General features: G+C 35.2%; 1 protein-coding gene across 1 annotated transcript in view; it reads right to left on the reverse strand.

Moving 5' to 3' along the window:
* The window catches only part of kcnh7b (potassium channel, voltage gated eag related subfamily H, member 7b), an 81,388-nt gene that overhangs the window by 26,209 nt on the left and 32,510 nt on the right, over positions 1-22,669 (reverse strand). The window contains exons 3-8 of the mRNA XM_066687947.1: positions 20,869-21,024; positions 12,970-13,404; positions 11,455-11,475; positions 10,417-10,440; positions 9,471-9,685; positions 4,609-5,034 (exon numbers count right to left, since the gene is read on the reverse strand). Coding sequence (XP_066544044.1) covers positions 4,609-5,034; positions 9,471-9,685; positions 10,417-10,440; positions 11,455-11,475; positions 12,970-13,404; positions 20,869-21,024 — 1,277 coding nt within the window. The remainder of the gene's footprint in view (positions 1-4,608; positions 5,035-9,470; positions 9,686-10,416; positions 10,441-11,454; positions 11,476-12,969; positions 13,405-20,868; positions 21,025-22,669) is intronic.

A 22,669-nucleotide genomic window follows, 5' to 3' on the forward strand; every position in this document is an offset into this window, starting at 1 on the left:
GAAAAAACAAATTATACTGGAATAAGACAATTAGTATTGACCTCATTCGAGTCCTAAAATCAAACACTTAACATAGATTACTATGCATTAGTCTATTCAAGCCAGCGTAGGCAAGTGTGCCGACTGCGATGCAAATGTTAGAATGCACTGTGATCAAAGTGTTCCCTGTAGAATGATGATTTTTGATTATGATGTGGGATTATTTACTTGAAACGATGTTCTCCACTGCACATTCATTTCCTCTGTTTTTGCAAAGGAGAACAGCATAACTCTGACTTCACTGTTTTTCATGCAGCCGTTGACATAGCAACACTTCATGTTGTCTTCAGAAACTATAATTGCTATCAAGTAGTAAGACACGAGACATGAGACAAATGTTAACTCTCGGTGTACTTGATCACTTGATAAAGACTCCGGTTGCCGCAGAGAAGCAAATCAGGTAGTTTAGTTTTGTAGTTTATAGTTTATAGTTGTAGTTTAAGGTATGGCACGACACATCTTGAAATGGCACACATGGCTTTAGACATCCACCATTATTTGGTGTGTTTTAAATGAAATGTTAAAAGTCGCTTATATGATACAACTGAAATGGAAAAATATCATAAACATTACATATACACTAATTGTATGTAAAGATACATTAAAACCATACTTTTAGGAATCATGTTAGTTCCTCTTTAATCTTGTTTGAATGCACATACTTTGAAGAGAAATCAATATTATGATTTTTGGTTTTATATTTCACAATGCCTCTAGTCTCATTAGGGCCAAATCTGCAGAATGTGTAAAAGAATTCTGCAGATTCCATGTGGCCCTAATGAGACTAGTAAATCCTGTGAAAAATTTGCATAAATGTTATTTTATAAAGAAATACAACTTGCAAGTGAGATTTCAAGTGATCTAACAGCATCTGCTTCCTGCTTCTCTGCTGACCGAATGTACAAAAAAGTAATCCCCGTCTTAAAAGAAATCACACGGAAATTATCGAGCATGATCGCTTGTATTTTGGTGGATGTGTATTTTTTGCTTGGATCAGTTTCGCTTTGCTTCCCTTTTCCAATCAATTTGATATTGCAGTTTTTGCCAAAAGGTTATTTTATTTTATTCTAACATTGTCTGGTACTGTACCTCAAATCAAAATGTGAAATGCAATTGTCATAGAGACTAAATATAACTGTCAAACCAACATGGATGTATTAAGTGTACATATTGTTTTATGGATTACATTTATTGATTATATTGATTATATTACTTGATTATTTCATTGTGTGATTATGATATTACTTTTTTTGTGTGTGTGACAAATGGTAATACTTTCACTTTGTGCATCATTTGAATTTATTTCATTTTACAGGAATTATACATTTAAAAGATTATCTGTGGGTTTTCATCAAATATCTGTGCTCACGGATTCCATCTGGCACTAGTCATTAGTCACAAAAAGGCTGGCCCTTCTTTTTGAACTATCCAGTATCTGCAAGGTAAGGAGAACCCAGAGAGCTCCTGCATTTCTTATCTTCAAAGAGTGTCTTTTGTGGCACAGTCCAGATTTTCCAAATGTCATGCCATATGCTCTTGGATTCCTCACTAGTTTCCAGATGCCTAGAAATATGGGTTTGGAAAGAATTTCATTAAGACTTTAGATGGGATATTGGCTTGGGTAAGATTTCCTGGTGTATTGATAGACATGGCTTAGTTTGGATTTAGCTGAACATGCAGAGTATGGACACTTCTAGTCTAATGCTAGGTGTCTGAATATTAACGAACACTGGCAGTGGATTTCAATGTGCAAATGGCCAGTCTAAAGGCTTTACTAATTAGGGTTTCATCATCTGTTTTGTAGAGTGTTTTTTTTTTTCTTTTTCTTGAAAGCCAAAATAATAAGAAGCACTTTAAATAGTCCATTGATGATAGAATCTATCAAAATTAAGTAAGTCAGACATCCGGGCAATGACTCTATAGCAACGCCATCTTGCTTTGAGCGAAAACATTGAGCAGCTCTATCCATCCGTGGAAGTTTCATCCTTCTCTCCACATTTTGATCTGTTGCTACTTGAAAGTAATATATCGGTTTCCTACAACTATATTGAAATACTGCCAGAAGAAGCTGCTGAGCGATATAGATCGAAGTTAAAGCTCATTGTCTCAACAGATCCAAGCAGATAAATGGTCTGTAGTGCATTTGTTTCCCCCAAACCAAGATGGCGGCGCATTGATTACCTGTACCACACGTGATGTAACGTCACTCTGACTTTTCCCACTGGTTAGAACACTGGGCTCTAATGAATGTGTTTTGGCTTTTTTGATTACCATACAAAGCCTGCATTGTCGAATGTATATATCAAGAGATAATGGAGATAATGTAGGTAATAGGCAAAATTAAAAAAAAGGTTCAGTTTCAACTTTACATTCATACTGCAACTGCTTTTCATGAACTTGTGTCACTGTATTCTTGTAAAGACTAACAATAATGAAAAAAAAAAAGGTAAGAGGTACTAGCAGACCATTACTGCTTGATAAAGTTGATGGTATATGGCAATTTGCATTTACACCGATCAGTCATAACATTATGACCACTGACAGGTGAAGTGAATAACACTGATAATGTTGTTATTATGGCACCTGTCAGTGGGTGGGATATATTAGGCAGCAAGTGAACATTTTGTCCTCAAAGTTGATGTGTTAGAAGCAGGAAAAACAGGCAAGCGTAAGCGTAAGGCAAGCGTAACAGGCAAGCGTAAGTCTGAGCGACTTTGACAAGGGCCAAATTGTGATGGCTAGACGACTGGGTCAGAGCATCTCCAAAACTGCAGCTCTTGTGGGGTGTTCCCGGTCTGCAGTGGTCAGTACCTATCAAAAGTGGTCCAAGGAAGGAAAAGCGGTGAAGCGGCGACAGGGTCATGGGCAGCCAAGGTTCATTGATGCACGTGGGGAGCGAAGGCTGGCCCATGTGGTCCGATCCAACAGACGAACTAATGTAGCTCAAATTGCTGAAAAAGTTAATGCTGGTTCTGATAGAAAGCTGTCAGAACACACAGTGCATCGCAGTTTGTTGCGTATGGGGCTGCGTAGCCGCAGACCAGTCAGGGTGCCCATGCTGACCCCTGTCCACTGCCGAAAGCTCCTACAATGGGCACGTGAGCATCAGAACTGGACCACGGAGCAATGGAGGAAGGTGGCCTGGTCTGATGAATCACGAGTTCAAGGTGTTGACTTGGCCTCCAAATTCCCCAGATCTCAATCCAATTGAGCACCTGTGGGATGTTCTGGACAAACAAGTCCGATCCATGGAGGCCCCACCTCGCAACTTACAGGACTTAAAGGATCTGCTGCTAACGTCTTGGTGCTGGATACCACAGCACACCTTCAGAGGTCTAGTGGAGTCCATGCCTCGACGGGTCAGGGCTGTTTTGGTGGCAAAAGGGGGACCTACACAATATTAGGGAGGTGGTCATAATGTTATGGCTGATCGGTGTATAATTTAAACACAGTATATTTGAGTTAATATATTTTGTTTTTATTATATTTTAAATATTTTTTTGTGTGGTGTTTTGAAGCATTTATTTATTTATTTATTTATTTATTTATTTATTTATTTAACTGTGGCATTGTTCTGAGCTATGATAGGGAAAACAATTCACTTGTTTAGAGTTTATTAAAAGATGGCATTTATTCAAAGTGTTTTGGCATATAATAAATATATGTAATTAATAGGCTATTTAGAATCACAAAAAAGGCATTAATACTTTAATTGGAACTTGCAAACCTACTCAAGACGTTCTGGTTAGATAATGAGTTTCATGTTATTGTGCTTCACATCTGCCTGTTGTTATGCTTTTGTTTCTGCCATTCATACAATATCCCAGAGTGACACAAAGCAGCTCAGTGAACTAACGACATTACAACATATTTAACAGAGATAACAAGCTGACAAGTTCACCTTTAACTTTCCAACATTTCTCTTCATGGGGACAGTTATTGTGCTGTTCTGCAAATGGTGATTATTCTCAGCATTTCTCGTCCCCTCATTACTGTAATCACAACGAATACCATAAAAACTAGTAGCTGTATCCCCCCAAGGGCTGTTTCCAGACACACAAACAAGCCTGCCCCTGAGTCGTCAGCTCACATCTGCATCTAGGGTATGCAAACAGAAACGGGATCTAGCTCCTGATTTAAATGCATCATTGATTGCCATTTGGTGAGCCATTAAGCCATGTGAATGGTTCAAAAGCAGCTACCATTCAGAAAAAAAACCACAAAGTCAATAGGGTATGTCTTAATCATATCTGAATCTGCACAATATTCATAACACCATGTCAGCTTAATAGAAAATAACTGCAATGCCTTGTGAATCTGGTTAAGATCATTGTATAACTGCTTTCATACAACCTGTTGTAAACTGAATTTAGTAATGACTCATTTCCCAACAAAGCACCCCTAGGCCACGAACATCAGTTTAGTTTAAAAAATACTAAAAAACTAAAACAACAAAACCTGTACTATAACAAGAACCAAGAGCTGCTTGATCTCATATATAACTGAGGTATTTGAGACATGATACAGTACATATTGGAATGAAGTAGAAAAGCATTCATGACAGCTTACCTCATCTGACCCTGATCCAAATATAAGTAGATCAAAGGGAATTGCAGCCACCATATCGATTAGGAACCAGCCCTTGAAGTAGTGAATAGCTATTTTTGCCGGGTCGCTGACCACCTCCTCGTTAAGGTTGACATAGGTTGTTCTGAAGTTGATGAGAATATCAATGATGAACATAATATCCACAATTAAGTCTACGACATTCAAGGGGTTGCAGGAATATCCACACTCTCGTCTCTTTTGTTCCTCTCGGTCGTTTAGCAGGAAGGCTGCCGAATATGGTGTAAAGATGGCCGTGTATATAACTAACAGTAGAATCAGCCAGTCCCAGACTGCTTTAAACGGACTATAGTGAAGTATGGTGAATTTATTGATGCGTGGCGTCTGGAGTTTGTATTCCGGCAGAACATCTGCTCCCAGTGACAGCACCTACAATAGGGGAAGATATTAGTTTACGTTTAGTTGCAGAACATTACATTCTTTTAGATACACAAAACGTATGAATTCGTTTGAAAATTAATGTAATATCTACTGACTGGAATACTCCATGACTGCTATCATCATCATATCATTCTGGCATTTATTCATAGGGCAATATTAAATCAGAGCATCATGAAGTATAGCTATTATAATAAAAATATGACTTAATATAATTCCAACTACGCTGTTTCCAATAGAGAAGGAAATAACCGGAACTACAGTGTTGGCCCTGGGGAAAATTATTTGACTAATGTTTGGTTTGCCAAGGGGAAGGTGCAGGAATAATCCAGAGCAACATTAAAAATACTTTTTCTAATTGATTTAAAAAAACAATCATAAAATAAATACCATAAATTCAACTGAATATAAAAAATAATATAAAATTGTTCTGCTTCCTATCTTCCAAACTATGATATAGTTGATATTAGAACAATCAGTACTTGTAGGGCAATGCTTGGCAGACAATATAAACCTGTCTGTTAGAGAGAGATAGAAATGATAGAAATGTTATAGTGGTTCAAGGGAGGAAAAAAATAAAAATAGAATTCTTCTGTCATCCACCACAGTTGTTTTCCGTCATCTTCCCGGGCCAAACGCCCCAAGAACAAGCAGGAACTAAAAACAGCTGCAGTACAGGCCTAGCAGAGCATCACCAGGGAAGAAACCCAGCATGATTATGTGAGTTTGTCCAAATACTTTTGAGACCCTAAAATGGGGGGGCACATATACAAATGTGTGTACTTCCTACACCGTTCAACCAATTTGGATGTAACTACCCTCAAATTAAAGATGAAAGTCTACACTTATATTATTAATATTTTGTTTCCTTTCAAATTCATTGTGCTGGCGTACAGAGCCAAAAAGATGACAATTGTCCAAATTGTCGCTGTCCAAATATTTAAAGACCTAACTGTATGTATATATATATATATATATATATATACCCTATTGTATCAGCTCAACAGGTAGAAAGATCATTTTCTTCCACTGTCTGAAGCAACAAATTGCTTTACTGGCCAGACAATCAGGAACCATATTCCTTCCATTTTCAGGCAACTCAGGCAAACAATTACTCAATCAGCCTGGAAATGATGTCTGGGTGTTTTCTGCAATGTGCAAAGTGAATGTATTCAGCCTGCCAAAAAGCACATTAGCTACATATTCAGTTCAGACAGATGTAGCAGGTGTAACACAAGATCTTATTTCTGTGATCCTATATTTTATATTCTATGTACTTGTAATGGCATTGAGCTGTGCTTTGTTTTGAAACATTAAGATGTCTTCATGCTTTATGTAGTGCCAGCTATTTTGGAAGCTATTGATGCATTTAGTCAAAATGCACATCACTTATCTAACCATTATCTGAAGCGCTTTTACCGTTGTGCCGTTGGAAAACTATGGAAGTTCTTGTATTGTTCATTAAACTGTACGTTGGGGATACTGTAATGTTACACACACTCAGTGTTTGCATTCGTACTTGAATTAATGAGTTAAGTCAGCCACTCAGCCTTTTCTTATAAATAGTGCATCAAAAAAATAGTCTGAGATTTTTTTGTTGCCTCAGCAAATGTATTTGAAAGAGAAAGCATGAATAATGTATTTTCATATACTGAAGCAAAAAACAGTGGGCGAGGAGCATTCAGAGCTGTGTGAAAATAACTTAAATACAGAAATCAGATTGACATTGTTGAGAAATGCAGCGTAACATGGATGACAATCTCTGATAAGGCAATGATATGCAGCATCGGTACGTTACATACAGTAACTGGCTGATTAATGTGTTATGACACTAGAGAGTGCTGGAGAAACACACGTATACAGGTTTTAAAACCCTATATACGCAAACACTATGTTCAGTATTAGAAAATAATTGTTCCCAATCCCTCCATCCACTGACAACTGCTTTAATGAGAGTCCTGACAATCTTATTCATTTTAGGAAAACCTCAAGCTTTTTGTTGTAGTTCCACCAATTTCAACTGTAGCATTTTGCATTGTTAAGTTATAATAATCATGTTTTTAATGCTGGTTTAATATTTCACTCGACAGCAATAGCAAAGCTGAAACCAAATCTTCTTTGATACTTTGAACTTCTAAGTTAAAAACGAAATTCAAATTTTAGTAAAAATAATAGCTCCCAAAGTATATTTATGTTCACATTTAAACTTAATATTCTCAGATCCTACAATCAGTATTCATTTGTTTTGTTTTTGGTAAGCTCTATTAGCTCTATTTATCTTGAATATAGGTAAATTACAGTTTGAATTAATCATGTATAATTTGGAAGTGTATGTGGGATATTGTGTGGTGTTTCTGTTTTGAATTAACAATGTATTCAACACAGAAACAGTGCTTAAAGTATATAGTGAGACAGCATGTGACACCTTTTGAGAAGAGTGTCAGAACTAATCATATCGTTTATTGTTTCCAATTTGAAAGAATATCCAAATCTGTGAAATTACTGGAATTAGACCCACATAAGGCTTTTTAAAAACAATTTGAAAAGACTGGAAAACATGGTGGGTGTGAATTCACAAGTCAGGGAAAGAATAAACTAACTTCCTTATACAACAATGTACGAACCATCCAATCCATCTTTTCAAATCTCTCTGTCAAACTTTCATCTGTTTCTCAAGCTGCAGAAATGTCTCTGTTGGCCACGGTTGTCAAGTCATGAAAACCTCCCAGAACTGCAAATGCCTAGAAATGCATTTCCTGTTATCTGATAGAATGATAGCATTCAGAGTACATGTTCCACATTTTAAACCAAAGCATTAATAAGATGCAAGGACAATGTTTTTAAAAAGTCCATCTGTCTCTGCTAAACTAAAAAAGAAAACCTATTGTTGTAGATAATATCTGCAACAAGTCCACACTCATTACACAATGGTTCATTCTGATACAGATCTGTAAGTTTAAGACTTAGATTAGATAAGATTTCACATAGTTATGATATTTGTTTCTTGATTTTTTTTTGTTTTGTTTAAATAAGTATGTGTATTCAGGATTCAAGCTAAAGTGCACTGACAGTATTCTTAAAGTACAGGCTTGTAGAAGATATGAAAAAGCAACACTACATTGGTTATAAAGAAATCAATACAGGAACAAACCCCATTCACTTGATAGTTTCCTTGTTATATAAGTCAGCAGTTATCTTACAACTGGATAATGACCTGAATTGCTACAGTATAATAATAATAATAATAATAATAATAATAATAATAATAATAATAATAATAGATATTTTATTTTTAAGTAATCATAATGTTACCGTAATCAAACAGCTTAGCTATTCAAATTAAATGAACATAATCTAATAGGAGTCTAATGTAGCTACAAAACTCAGAGGTTACTGACCGGACAATGCAGCTGACACTGCACGTGAGCCTGCAAGGTCATTGGCCAATACACAAATATACCCCTCTGACTAACCCCAATATCACATGCTTTTCAGCGACTTGCCTTTCTCAAAGGAAGAATGGCTGAACTTACTGTGCACAAAACAATTCGAGAGCATATTTGACTTCTAATTTTTTTCTAATTTTAATTTTTGACTTTTAATGTGTTGTTTGATTGTGGAAATAAAATCCATCTATCACACAAATAAGTCACAGATGATAACTTAAGGAAGTTTGTGTATTTTGCATTTGCTAAATTCTGTATTGAAAATGAGTTCCACATTCGACTGGACACTTCAGCTACAATAATCTACAAGGTGTAAATTATATTTATATATGATTGAACAGTTTTAGAAAAAAACAACAACAATAGAACAACTATTTTCTTAGTAGTATTAAGATTATGTAGCCTTTCTTTGCTATATTGTATTCTGGAGTTCTACTTTTAAAGATTAATAAATAAATATGTGTCTGCTGACTCTGCTAAAGCACCATGAACATTTCGATTAAATAAATAAATGCCTCTCAAGCATGCAAGCTCTTCACTGCAAAAAATCTAAAATAAACAATTTATTGGTATCCTAGTTTTCTTATAAAATCAATGTATCTATATGTGAATATAATGTATTCTATTCACAGTATATTTTAGTTTTTGCTCCTACACATACATACATAACACTCTATAGATGATCATCACCAAAACTGGGGGGTACAGGAAAAATTATATGGCAGGAAACCATACATATGGCTTTTTTGTAAACTTGTAGTCAATTGGAGGAGACTAAAAAAGCACAACTTGCACAAAAGGCCCTATCTTGTTTGTTTCCTACCGTATATTACCAGTATTTAACAAACCTCCATCAATAAAGTCATCTTTAAAATTACAGACTATGAAAAAAAAAATACATATATAGATATATTTAATTTAAAGGGTAATAAAGCAATGATTACAAAGGAGATTTAAAAATATTTGAATGAAGTCTCTTACCTGTGTAACTTTTTCTGTGACGTTGTGGGTTCTGTCTTTGACCTTTGGTGCAATAATCGTTTTCTCAGAGGAAGGAGGAGAAGCTGCCTTCTTCTCATTTTTAACGTCTGAAAAGTTCAATGTAATCTGAGGGATTTTGTTGATAGTGCTGTACTTGTTGAGGTTTGAATCTGATGTAGAACCCAGCAGACTTGATTTTATATGGTTGAATGGCCCTAGAATGTAAAAGGATATACAAATCAAAGACACAAACGGAACTGCAAATCTAGTAGTATCTAATATAGCTTAAGAGCATTTAGTTGCAGGGGACAGAGGCAATGACCTTATTATTAATCTCTCATTGGCAATACCGATTCCATTTGCTTTCCTTAGTGTGTTCCTGATAAATAAAAACGTTAAACTTTAAAATATATATATATTAACAGAAGGTATACATAAAATAAGATTGGTCATACTTGCTACCCAATTTAAACCAATTTAAATTGGTTTGAGATACTGTAAGCAGCTTTTTCCATTCTCAGAGATTGCCAGAAGATATATGTTGAAATCATTAATTAAAAGATTTTTCCAATTTTATTTTTCATAGGTTAAATGTAAATTAAAGCTCAGAGAAAAAGTGGAGATGATATGTTTCATTTTTCTGCTTAGTAAGAATCTGTCATATATAGGTGGCATATATATTTAAACAAGCACATTCATTGCATGGTGAGCATCTTGAAAAAGAGAAGCAGGATTTACATGCTTTGATAGGTAGCTGGTTTAGGTTCTGGCAATGAACAGCTAAAAAACACAACATTCCCTTTTTCATGGATGAGAGTGTTTTTACTACACTGGGTGATAGTACATGGGCAAGGACAGAAACAAACAGTTTTAACATTAAAATAAAATGGGTCAAACCAAGTGCATGCTAAGTTGTCAAAACATATAGAAAAAGCTCAAGCCATACCCCCTGCCATCCAGGAACGGGAAACTATTTTTTTCAGGAGAAAGAAAGGGGAAAGTGTAAAGAGTAAGAGATGAGGAATGTATGTATTGGAATACAGAATGTCAATCTACAGCTCAGCCGGAACCTGATTGGTGTTCTCTTCGAGTGACATAACGTAACGCTTTACTTTGTCCAGGTGATTGTGTTGTTGCTAATCTTGTTAGATAAAATAAATCTCTTGCTAATAAGGCAAGATGAGAAGCAAATAATTTGTAATATCTTGATGTAAATGTTCTGAAATGACATGTATATGCACACAAGTTGTTAATATCTAAGCATAGCTTTGTAGCTTGTTGCACATACATTCAGCCCAGATAGCTAATAAAAAGTCTGTTGACTTACAATATGTTTTAAAATGACTTCTTGCTGTTCATTATCCTATTGGTGTGGATTTTAGAGGGGTCAGGAAGGAAAAGCAAGTCAGATATGTATGCATGTCTATATTGTAAAATGCATTTTCTTTTTCTAAAGAAAAGTATACATATATATATATATATAAATTGGCAGTCCAGGGGCCTCTCAGGGTTATATCAAGTGTAATAAAAAGACAAAAAATAAATAAATAAAACAAATAAAAAGAAACAAACAAACAAACAAACAAACAAAGAAACAAACAAAAAACTTTTATTAGTAACAGTTAAAATAAATTCAACTTTTGGAGATGGGATTGTAGAAATGCAGACATATAGCATTCATGGTTCAGTGTTTCTGATTGCAAAAAGCCACTGAAAAGCAAGCCTTGCTTTTATTCATGCAGCTTTACTAAAGGTCAGCATGTCATACATTCACTCGCTATCCCAGTTTTACCAGTACAGGAAATATGTAGATGACAAAATAAGGAGCGCTTAATTGAAATGTCTTCAAATACAATAACAATTAAATTGCATTAAGTAAGTATACTTTGCTGTAATCTACATTTTCCTATAATAGTTGCTTTGTATAGAATACATGCAGCAAGCAATCTAATGTCACAAGGACTTTTAATATGTATTTTATTACCTTTGATATTGCGACCATTGTCTGAAAAACAGCACAGTAACATTGAAAGGAAGAAAGGAGGGAAAAAATAAGGTATTCTAAAATTGGATAATAAGAGGTAATAATTCTGTGGGGTCCTCCCCCCAGAATAAAACATTATTAAACCCATTCTACTGTTGTATTATGAGTCAGCACTAAATCAGTGGAAAAGCTGTCCCCATTCCACTAAATAAGAAAAAAAAATCAGATTACTCATATCACTCCTTTAGACAGGTAATTCCTTATATGAATAATGTCGATGTTGTTGTACATAAGTTAAGGAACTCAGCTAAGCTGACCCTTTGCTTTATGGGTAGTTGTTGAACTTCCACAGTAAAAGAATGTTCTGGTCTGGCCTGATTTTTTCCAAATCAAATTAAAGACATTACAACTTTATAATGTATATCGTGTAATGTGTATATGCCAGAGGAGCAATTTGAACTGCCATGGCAGTTTTCAAAGCACTTGCTCAGATACTGGTTGGAATTACTATAGTAATACTGTACAGAAAAACATACAGGCTCCATTGTTTAAAACCAAACACCTCTTCAAAATTGTAAAGCTTTTTTATCACACACAATCATTCCTGGAATAGTTTTATTTTATCCCCAAAAGCCAGATTGTAGTGAGCAGCAATCCACTGTGTCCATCGAGATACCCTTTTCTCCAACTTGTTGATCTATTTTAATAAATAATAAAACTCCACAATAAGGCTTTACCTATCGTTTATAAAAAGTAGAACAAAAGTAAAAAATATGATCCTTAGTCCTTTATCCATATTTCTTGTTAAATAAAAAAATGAGACACAATAGAGAGAAGCTTTATTTAGCTTTTCTCTTTATTTGCTGCAAATAAGGAAAAAAGGAAGTAAGCATATGAGCTGAACAGAGAATTAAGTTGTTGTTTTTTTGCATATTCTTGCACATTTTGCATATTCACACATTTCTTGAATATTGAAACAACCCAATATGCAAGACATATAATGCAAGACAAAAAGCAACAACATTGATTTCTCTGTTGCATTAATTCACAAGAGACTTGAATATATGGCCCCTGGATCTTACGTGGTGCTTCAAGAACATTAGCATAACCCTAACACCTCATTGTCTTCCATAAAAAAGGCCGAGGCTAGATGATATTCCATCTTCACAAATGTATATCCTGAATTCTAATGACATTATAACATGTATTCAATTACAAGAACACTGAAAAACATTTGCTCTAGATTCCAAAAGACTGATTCTAACTGAATGTGATGCAACGTTTCTTGGTGATTCATATTGTGGCAGTCATTCTCGAAATAGAACAGAAGACGAGAGAAAAGTAATTGCCTGTCCCGCCTGTCCTTACAAGTTTCCCATCTTACTGCTACACAGTGCATGTGAACTTTAAATGTAATATTTTAAAATAGTTAGATATCCTGATCCTAGGAGATGCGCTTTCAAACACACGGACATACGTTTACATTTATGCGTAATTCATTACTGGAAGATATACCTTCACTCGCATGTCGGTCCCTGAAAACATTCTTTGAGTTGGAGCTGAAGCCCTCGATGTCATGAACTGAAGAGGCTCTTCTCATACTGCAGATGCTCTCTCTTGATCTGGCACGGGCTAGGCACGTGCTTGACTGTGGCATATCTGGGTATAGTCTGTCCCATTGCCGCTTCGGTGAGGAATGATCAAGGGGTCCCGATACATTCACCAGCTGTGGGCATGGACTGGATCCAATTAGTGCTTTAGTATCGTCAGCATCCGAAGGGCTACAGATTTCCTTGGTGGGTGATTTAAATTGCTTCATGGCAACAGAGTCATCACTTTGCTTTGGAGAGTCAATCATAACAGCATCTGGGTCCTCCTGGGGAAGAGACTGCTTGCTGGCACCCAGAAGTCTTAAGGCGTGCAGTCTGAATCTGAAAAACCTTCCTTTTCCTAAATGAAAAGTAAAAAACAACAACCATTAACATGAATGTTATAAAAAAAAAGGGCTTTAAACATGCAAAATATCCACATGATAGCATGTACAATATAATGATCAAATACCATTGTTATCATACCAATTAAACCACAAGCAGTATATACCACTGAAAAGAAAATATAATCTCTTGCTACTCATATTACAGAAATAATATTCACATGAGAATTAATTTGCAGAGATTAAAGATTTGTATTTTAGTTATTGTTACACAGGTGTAACTTTAATTAAATAAAAAAGGAAATCTTTCATAGTATATATAATTATAAAATTATTACTGATATCTGTATCAGTTTTTTGTTTCCAATGAATGGTAACTACATTGCTACCCAGAGTAAAAATGTTCTATGTTTTAAATTACTCTAAATCCTTTTTTGTAATTTAGCCAGAGAATAATTTAATATTATACTTTTCATAATTTGTATAAAAGGGGAAGAAAGACAGAGGTCATGAAACATTTTTGTAGAACTATTTGTTCATCACCTCCCCTACTCTGGCCAATATTCATGTGGCATATTGCGCCTGGTTTACTGCCTATTGCCTATTTAGTATAACAGTGCAGTGGCAGACATTTTTATCTTTCAATGAAATTAACACTTAGGTGTTAAATGTACTATTGAAAATGCCGAAAAGCACTTTATGAAGAAGCAATTAACATGCTGTTCATTTTTTATTGACTCTCCTGATGCCTTTCAGCCTCACTATACATAGTATAATTACCTAGAATTGTTTCACCAATGCTATTTTTAAAAATGGCTTGATCAAACAAATTCTAAACAGTCTCTCGGCTGTTATCTTTCCTCCCTTGAAGTTTGATGCATTATTTATATTCTAGGCTTTAGATACAGTAATCCCCTGAGATAAACAAATTTGAGTTACGTGATTTTTGTTTTAACGCAATTCATAAATGGACATCCAAGCAAGAGAGTTAGTTTTGAAATGCTCGGGTATATACGCAACCCCATGTTTGTTCTCAATGTTGACATATGTGCTTAAGTGCAATAGAGGTGTATAAAATACAATGTCTGAGAAACGCATGTCGTCACATTTCCATTGCTTGCTACGTGAAATGTTCCTCAAGTTGTTCTCGTCTACGAGAAATTTTCCAAGAACGCAACTTTCGTGTATCTCTAGAAATTCCTGTCGTTAAAAGATGTTGGCAGAGTCTTCTGCTAGAAAAATGAATTTTAAAGCTAATATTGTATTCTTGGCAATTTTATAAGAAATAGAAATAGCTTTCTAATATATATGCAAATGTGTTCATAATTTGAGTATAAAGGGACTTTTCCATGTACATTTTTTTTATCAGCATATCACTAACACAGTCTACGCATTTCTCCCACAAAATTGCCACCCCCATGACATAAATATTAGACTCCATGACCATCTTCCTTAGAACCTTTTTAATGCACAAAGCCAATCTATCACAAAGCCAAAAACTACTGTATAAGTCTTAGAGAAAGTATTGTGAACAAGTAAAACAATCTTTTACTGTTTTGTATAATGGCTAAACGGGAATATTGTGATTGTTTGAGTTATATAATGAAAATACTGGTTTAATTTTGCAAAGTGTATTTCTTTTCTATTATCTATGCAGCTTAGTAGGATGTGAAACAGTAGACAACAAGTAGATCTAGTTTTATTGGTTAAGGTATTTTAGTGGATGTAAAAGATTACTGTAAAAGTGATGAGTAGTATTGATTAGTCATGGTGCTCAGTGAATAAAACTGGTACATAAGAGTTTGAATGGAAACTAAGAATTTGATTTTAGAATACATATGAATGCATTGTGTGTGTATACAGTGAATTGTACATTGTTTCTAAGGGACTAATTAATATATTTTATGTTTTCTTTTGTTCTACTGTGGTCATGCTACTGTGTTACTGTTATAATATACTACTGAATGTATGTCCCCTTCCTTTTATGTTGCACATTGATTGGGCTGCATGATGTGAACTGTGTCTCAGAGAAAAAAAATATCTTAAAAGACTTTGTAGTTTGAAAAGATTTTCTTTTGTAGTTTTGTAGTTTATTTTGTAGTTCTATTTAGTTTATTGTAGGGGTGGAACTGGCCACTAGTGACTGCACAAAATCCTCCCTTACATTAAGTTTCAAGCTTTTGGTAATTCCTGGAGACTCCAGGACAATCCTGAAAAGAGGGAGTTCACGTACCAGTACATGTAACTACAGCACATAAAGGTTTGTTCCACATGTAATTCATTAAGAATAGAATGGTGAAAGTGAAACTACAACTTGAAATATGAAGCAGTATTCATTCAAAAGGATCTATGCAATGTGTCATCATTAGCTTCATTTTTCCTACTCAAACACACAAATGTCACAACACCCAGTATGACATAAAATACAAGTGTGTCAATATGAACAAAGGTAAGGTATAGCACATTGAATCTTCTTGTAAAACCAGGATGACTGATATCCTATATCTACTCATACAAGCGTCTTTAATGTCAAGCCTTATTACATGTTGAAAACAGAGTCGGCTATGTTTCCGTTCTGAGACGCTACCAAGGGCTAAAAGGTTCATATTCTGTACATGAGCAATTGAGGTGTTGTCACATTGCAAGAACTTTTAAAATGTTTTTTGTTTTTTCAAAGGAGACTACACTAAAATAATGAAATACTCGCCAGACAGTATGGTGAAGAATCTGAACTTGAAGAAGTTTGGCAACCAATCATTGGTGTTCCACTAGACATGATGTTTTTCCCATCTCTAACTTGCCTGTGTGTATCTAAAAACTGTTTTGTTAGTGCTGCTTTAATTCTCCCCCATAGGCAGCACTTCCTCTGAATTTTCCAGATACAACAATATTATAGTAATGAAACAAGGCTTATGTTTCAGATATCTTTTTATGAGATTATGTCATGGTGTAATTAAATTAGAAAAACAATGTTTTTTGTTGTTGATTTCATTAATCAAAATGATAAAAAAATACTATATAACCCCAAATACAATGCTGCCTTAAGATTCTTGAATTAGTTAGAAGTTCAAATACAGAATTTGAATGTTAGAACATACTGACATGTATAGACTAACACAACATTTAATAATCTAACTGTTAGCTCCATCAAAATAATTTCCTGTTCAGAGTGAGACAGAAACAAAACCTTTTAACACCTAATTAAATAATGCCCTGCCTCTGTTTTGACTGTAAATAGCTTTCATTAACAAAGCAATGTGGGGATTTGGATATGTGAAGAGATTAATGTATCCAGCAGAAAACCAGGCCCACGTGCATTGTTTACAGATAGGTTTACATTCCATCTATGCAAATAATTATACAGATAGTGCAGCGTAATCTCATTTGCAGCATTTGGAATTGAATTATATTAAAAGATGATACCAACACATCATCTAATGTGTAAGAATTACAAATGATTTAAACTGTTGTTTTCATAGTTATCAAAGTACATTTATCGGATACATATACTTAATTACAAAGTACATTTTTCTACCGCAGAGTTACAAAAAAGTTTAAATCGGCAGTTGATGCACATGGAGGCTTCTGGAACACCGTCCTGACATGACTGTTATACTGCATTACTGATTCTCCTGTCTTGCAGGAGTTCAGCTGGAATGAGTGCATGAAATGTATGTGGTCGTGTGTTGCTGACACAGTCAAAGAAAATACAATAGATCTTCAAAACGGGATTTCATATATTTAAGAAGGATTATCTTATATTTGAATTTATTGCAGGATTCTTTCTTTATAGCAACAGGAAATAAAGCAATGTGGCGGCCTTCATACATCATTGAACTGCATTATGGGTCATTTATTTTATTTTGGTGGGGGTGGAGGGATTCAGTCAGTTTTACAAAAGCTATTAAATAACTGGAAGAAAACAGCATAAAACAAATGACCAAAATGGATGACAGGGTAAAGGTTAGTAGTACATTGTGCTTAAAATGAAAAATGCATTTATGCACCACAATAAACATCAGTACAAAATAACACTACAAAAATACTGCTTTGGATGCTATAATGCTATATTGCCCTTATATTTTGTAAGTTGCCCTGGACAAGGGTGTCTGCTAATAATAATAATAATAATAATAATAATAATAATAATAATAATAATAATATAATCCCCTGTCCAATTAAGTTGTTCTCTTCCTAGCTTCCTTTATTATATTCCCACAGAAAAGCTAGCATACACCACATTAACCAGATGACACACTATTTTGTGTTGCAACTGGCATGCTTAATAATGTCATTTTAAAAAGATGAAGAATCATGCTCTCATATACAGTACTCTGTATATATGAATATTTTGAAGGAAACCTGATAACTACAATACTACTTCCTTCGAATACACAGATTTTTGTCTATAGAGCTACAATGGAATAAATTCATACCCTGCAAGAAAGTGCAGGTGCACATTCAGTTTTTCTCTACACAAATAAACCTTCTGTGGAACTCCAGATTCATGACAATGACGTCAAATGGTAGTCATGGAGACAATGCACTCTGACGGTGCCAGAGTTTCTTGAGGATCCCAATAATTGTCCTTGAGTCTGAATGAGCTGTTTGAATTACTTTCTGACAGTATGATATTTATTATTATTATTATTATTATTATTATTATTATTTATTTATTTATTTATTTATTTATTGTCCAGGGTGAAATTAGGATCAAACTTTCTTGTTTCCTCTACTTTGTAGGAAAGTAACCATAACACTGGCCATCAACTCCTTTATTATGGATGCTAGAGGCAGCATATAAGCATTAATCTTCTCATGATTAGTTTAATATCTGTCACCAGACCTGAAGACCTTTTTCTGAGATACTGGAACACTTCAATAAATTAGGACATAACTATTTTGAAGAAAGGATGCATTCTTTTCTGCAGATGTGTATTATTTCTCCAAAATCAGTTATATTATTATATATACGAGATATGATCATGCTTGCCTTCTACCTTCATTAGTGGGTATCCAGGAGAGAGAAAGGAACAGGGGGATTAAACTCCACTGTCTGTCTATTCCTGCCTGTTGCTATGATACTGTAAGATACATTTGCATAGAATAATAATTAGGTTTTTCTTCTCTTATGCCCCTAAAATATGAATTGTAAATTAAAACATTAAAGTCTCACATTGCCTTTGTTAAGAGAGATTAATCCTTAAGAATGGATATGTAAAGCCATTCCTCACTCAATGCAAATATTAACCATACTGACATTTAAATATGTGATGCAAGCCAGGGAAAGGGGTTACTATTTTGTGTAAGCACAAAAAAGACCACTCATGGGAGAAGGTGCCAAAGCTTTTACAATAAATGTCACTTAACTAGGATTTTTTTTAAGAGCTGTTTTAGGTGATGCATTGTGTAATAATTCTGAACCCCCTTTTTCATCGCTTTGCAGTCCTTGGTTCCTCTCTGTGAAAACCTCAGTCGTAGTGGCAAGTAATCAGTTCCGATTACAGCTCTCTGAAGAGCAGTCATAGTGAGGAACACACAAGGGAGGCTTGTAGACATCCCCTCCGCCGATGGCACTGGAGATTTATTTATTTCTCGCTAGGCTGCCATGCTAAACAAGTGGCAATCTTAAGGCTCTAAACCTCAAAAATGAAGCCGAGAAGACTTTCAAATTGACATTTACACCCCCTGACAAATGGTTAAAGAGAAAGAAAATAAAAACTGCCCCCACTTCCAAAAAAACAACAAAGCAAGCAAAAGCAATGTGATCAATGCATTAAATATTTAACAGACCTCCAAGCAAACACCAGAGCTGGAAATAGTAAGTGCATTGTATTCATCTTGGCGCCTTCGCGGCACAATAACTTCCAAGAGTCAGTTGGGTCCCCTAGTCCAGGAATCGCCTGATCAATTCTGAGCTGTTATTCCCTAACCGACTGTAACTGGAGTTCTGAGAGGGCTGGCACACAATTGGTTGGGCTGTCCTAGGGTTGGATGGGTTCATAGAGGTTGGCTAAGGCTTCCTCACCAATGTCATGCAGTGTAGTTTACTGGGTACCTATGTGTTAGCAGTGTTATCAAGGTGAGGGGTGTCACTACCATGCCTTAGCTCTTGTGTTTGTGCTATGAACTCACAGTGGGAAAATAAGCAGTTGACAATTGTGCATTGCCAAATTTAATGCTATCAAAAGGAATCATTTAAATATCTGTTCATTCAAAATTTATGGAAAAAAGGAAGCCCATATATCAAAAGTTATCATTGCTAACTTTATATTAAGATACTGCTTGCAAGTTAATGTAACCTTTGTATATATAAAGAAAGCATACTATAACAAATATAACACAACCACATGAAACTTAGTCAACGGCCTTACTAGCGGTAACAATTTAGAAATAGGCTTTGAGATCATATTTTATTCATGCAGCAACTAATTATGTAATCTTAAATTTACTATATCGGTCCACAATCATAATAAGAACAAACCCTTCTTTAATCCCTGAAAAAGTTGCTTAGGGCTTCCCATCCAATTACCCCCATTACTGGGTTTGTAGGTTGAGAGTTTGATAACTACAAATGAAAAAATGTTAATCTTTAATGGGAACCAACAAGGTTTTTCAAAGCCACTCAAACATTTTGGGGTTTGCTTGCCTAATAGCACCAAATACTAAATACATTCATGGATACAATAAAATCTATCCATGCCAAATATTAAGCATATGGCTTTTGTGTTCATTAAATGATAAAGAGTATCTAGTCATAAGAATTAACCCATTTAAAATCCATTTGCTGGGTTCTGTAACAGCTGGACCCAGTTGATGCACTGTCAGCCCAGTTTGAAGATAACTGCAGTAGCTCAGGATAGAGAGATTAAGACATTACTGAGAATATGAAAGAGAAAGATATGAGCATACCTTTGCAATGGCAGTAGAAGGAAGATTTCATGGCAGATGAGATGTGTATATCAAAGGTGAAGAGAGAGTTCAAGGCAAGTCCTAGGTTTGAACAGTGATGGAGGCATTTTTCTGAAGTTGTTTCTTTTTTTTTCTCTCACAAACTACTTATAAACATGAACTCGGACCGGCAGAAGTAATCCTCTTGTGTGTCACTAAAACTCTGCCATCACATGACATGAGCAACATTGAGCATGTGCAGGCCACTGCCAACCAGTCTCCACAAAATCATCTCAATAAACCAACTGCATGAGACTCCTTCATTCAGAATTTAGGTCAGGAATGGGCTGCAACCACACCAAAAGGATTGTTTATACCAACAGTATGTAAAGATGCTGCTGCTTTGCATCAGTGAAAGGGCGGCACCACAGACTACTTACCTCTCACATTGCAAAATGATGTTTTCAGAGACAGCAGGTGTTCTTCACAAGTCTGTTCATAATATTTTAAGTGAAACAAATGTTTTTTGAAGAAGCACATACATAATTAAAAATGTTTACACAACACATGACACTGGATCCGCTACTCACGGTGCTCAGATTTGGCAGGGGATGTGTGGTTCAGCCTTTCTAAAGAGTCACTGCTTCCTTCTTCCAGAACATAATCAAAGTTTAGGATGAACATCATCACCACGCCTTCTTCATTCTTCACCGGGATTATATGAGTGTTGCACATGAAAATGGACCCTAGGAGGGGGGAAACAAATGCAAATACAGTTACTAATACATACAAATTCACTGCTGCATCTGTAAATGTAAGTTGGAACAACAACGATTTACATTTTCTGGCATCATTGCTCAAGTTCCCTCAACGATTGATATAAACCAAATGACACCATACATGATATTCATTAAATCTGTAAAATGATATCAATTTAAACATGTTTTGTGTGATTCTTTGTGTGTGATTTCTGCATTAACACACAGCCACATTAAACTACCCCTGAGCAATACAACCTTTGTGTAACTAATTAAGCACTAAAGCATTTTCAAAAGTGGGCACATTTCTGCAGGTTGTTTCTTTTCACTGTGGTTTAAGAAGTTCTTTTCTAGATCTCTGTTGAAATCATTATTAGGTAGCAGGCCAAACATACTAATCTAAGCAGAAGCAATGACCAAGTATCACTCTGACTGCATATAATATGAACGCAAATGAAAATATACCCCAGTTTGATACTTTATATAAAGTTTTAAGTATACATTCTTAATTCACTGTCTAACCTACTGTGAACTTAAAGGATCTATACATTTTATATAGTAGCTAGCAATACTGCTTTGAATTCATTATTTTATTATTATTATTATTATTATTATTATTATTATTATTAGTAGTAGTAGTAGTAGTAGTAGTAGTAGTAGTAGTAGTAGTAGTAGTAATGTAGTATAATATATATTATACAAGATTACTGCATTTTTAATGCTGGTAGTTAGATTTAAAAGCTAATGTCATTAAATTGCTAAGAAGGTAATGTTGCATGCTGCCTGCTGTTGTTGGTTCTAAACCAATTTTAGGGACAGTGCAGGTGAACATGCACCTCCAGGATGCAATGCTGTGTGCAGGTTGTGATTGAATCTGATGGGCAGTACACATGATTTGGAATAAGAAGGAACGTGGCAGCTGTGAGGTAAAATTAACCCAGCTTCATTCTGGCGTGTATGGTCAGCACATTTCAAACTGTGCAAGGGTCAAAGCATCTGGAAGCTAGAGGGCACACAACCAAATACAAGTTGGAGACTCAAAACTCCCTAGTATAAGGGATAATTCGATAACAGTACTAGCTTACTGTAACAGCACGGGAAATACACTTGGAAGTGCCACCTGACCTCACTCTTGACTTGCCAAGCGCTCTCTCTCAGGCTTTACAATGTCGAGAGACTCGCCTTATCTCTATGGTAGAGGGATCTCTTGTCTGGAGAGCAAGAATCAAATCAAAACATTGACCAACCCGGTAATCACAAGTTTATAAAAGGTACTGGCAGTAGCTTATTCGCTCATCAATGGTTCTTGCCTCCTCAAAAGGATCCCGTCATCAATATTTGTTTCATAATTTGTGATTAAAATGTGAGTTAAGGTTTTGATTTAACCTGAGCCAAGAACTTCAAACAATTTAAACAAATGCTGATTTCGACAACACAATGAATTATAAAGCTCCCATAAAAATAAAAAAATGTACTTGGCCTATTTTATGATGTACTCTGTGTCTATATACAGTTAGGTCCATAAATATTTGGACAGTGACACAATTGTTATCCTTTTGGCTCTCTATGCCACCACAATAGATTTGAAAGGAAACAGTCAATATGTGCTTTAAATGTAGACTTTCATCTTTAA

Source organism: Amia ocellicauda, chromosome 16 (assembly GCF_036373705.1).
Source record: "Amia ocellicauda isolate fAmiCal2 chromosome 16, fAmiCal2.hap1, whole genome shotgun sequence".
Lineage (NCBI taxonomy): Eukaryota > Metazoa > Chordata > Actinopteri > Amiiformes > Amiidae > Amia > Amia ocellicauda.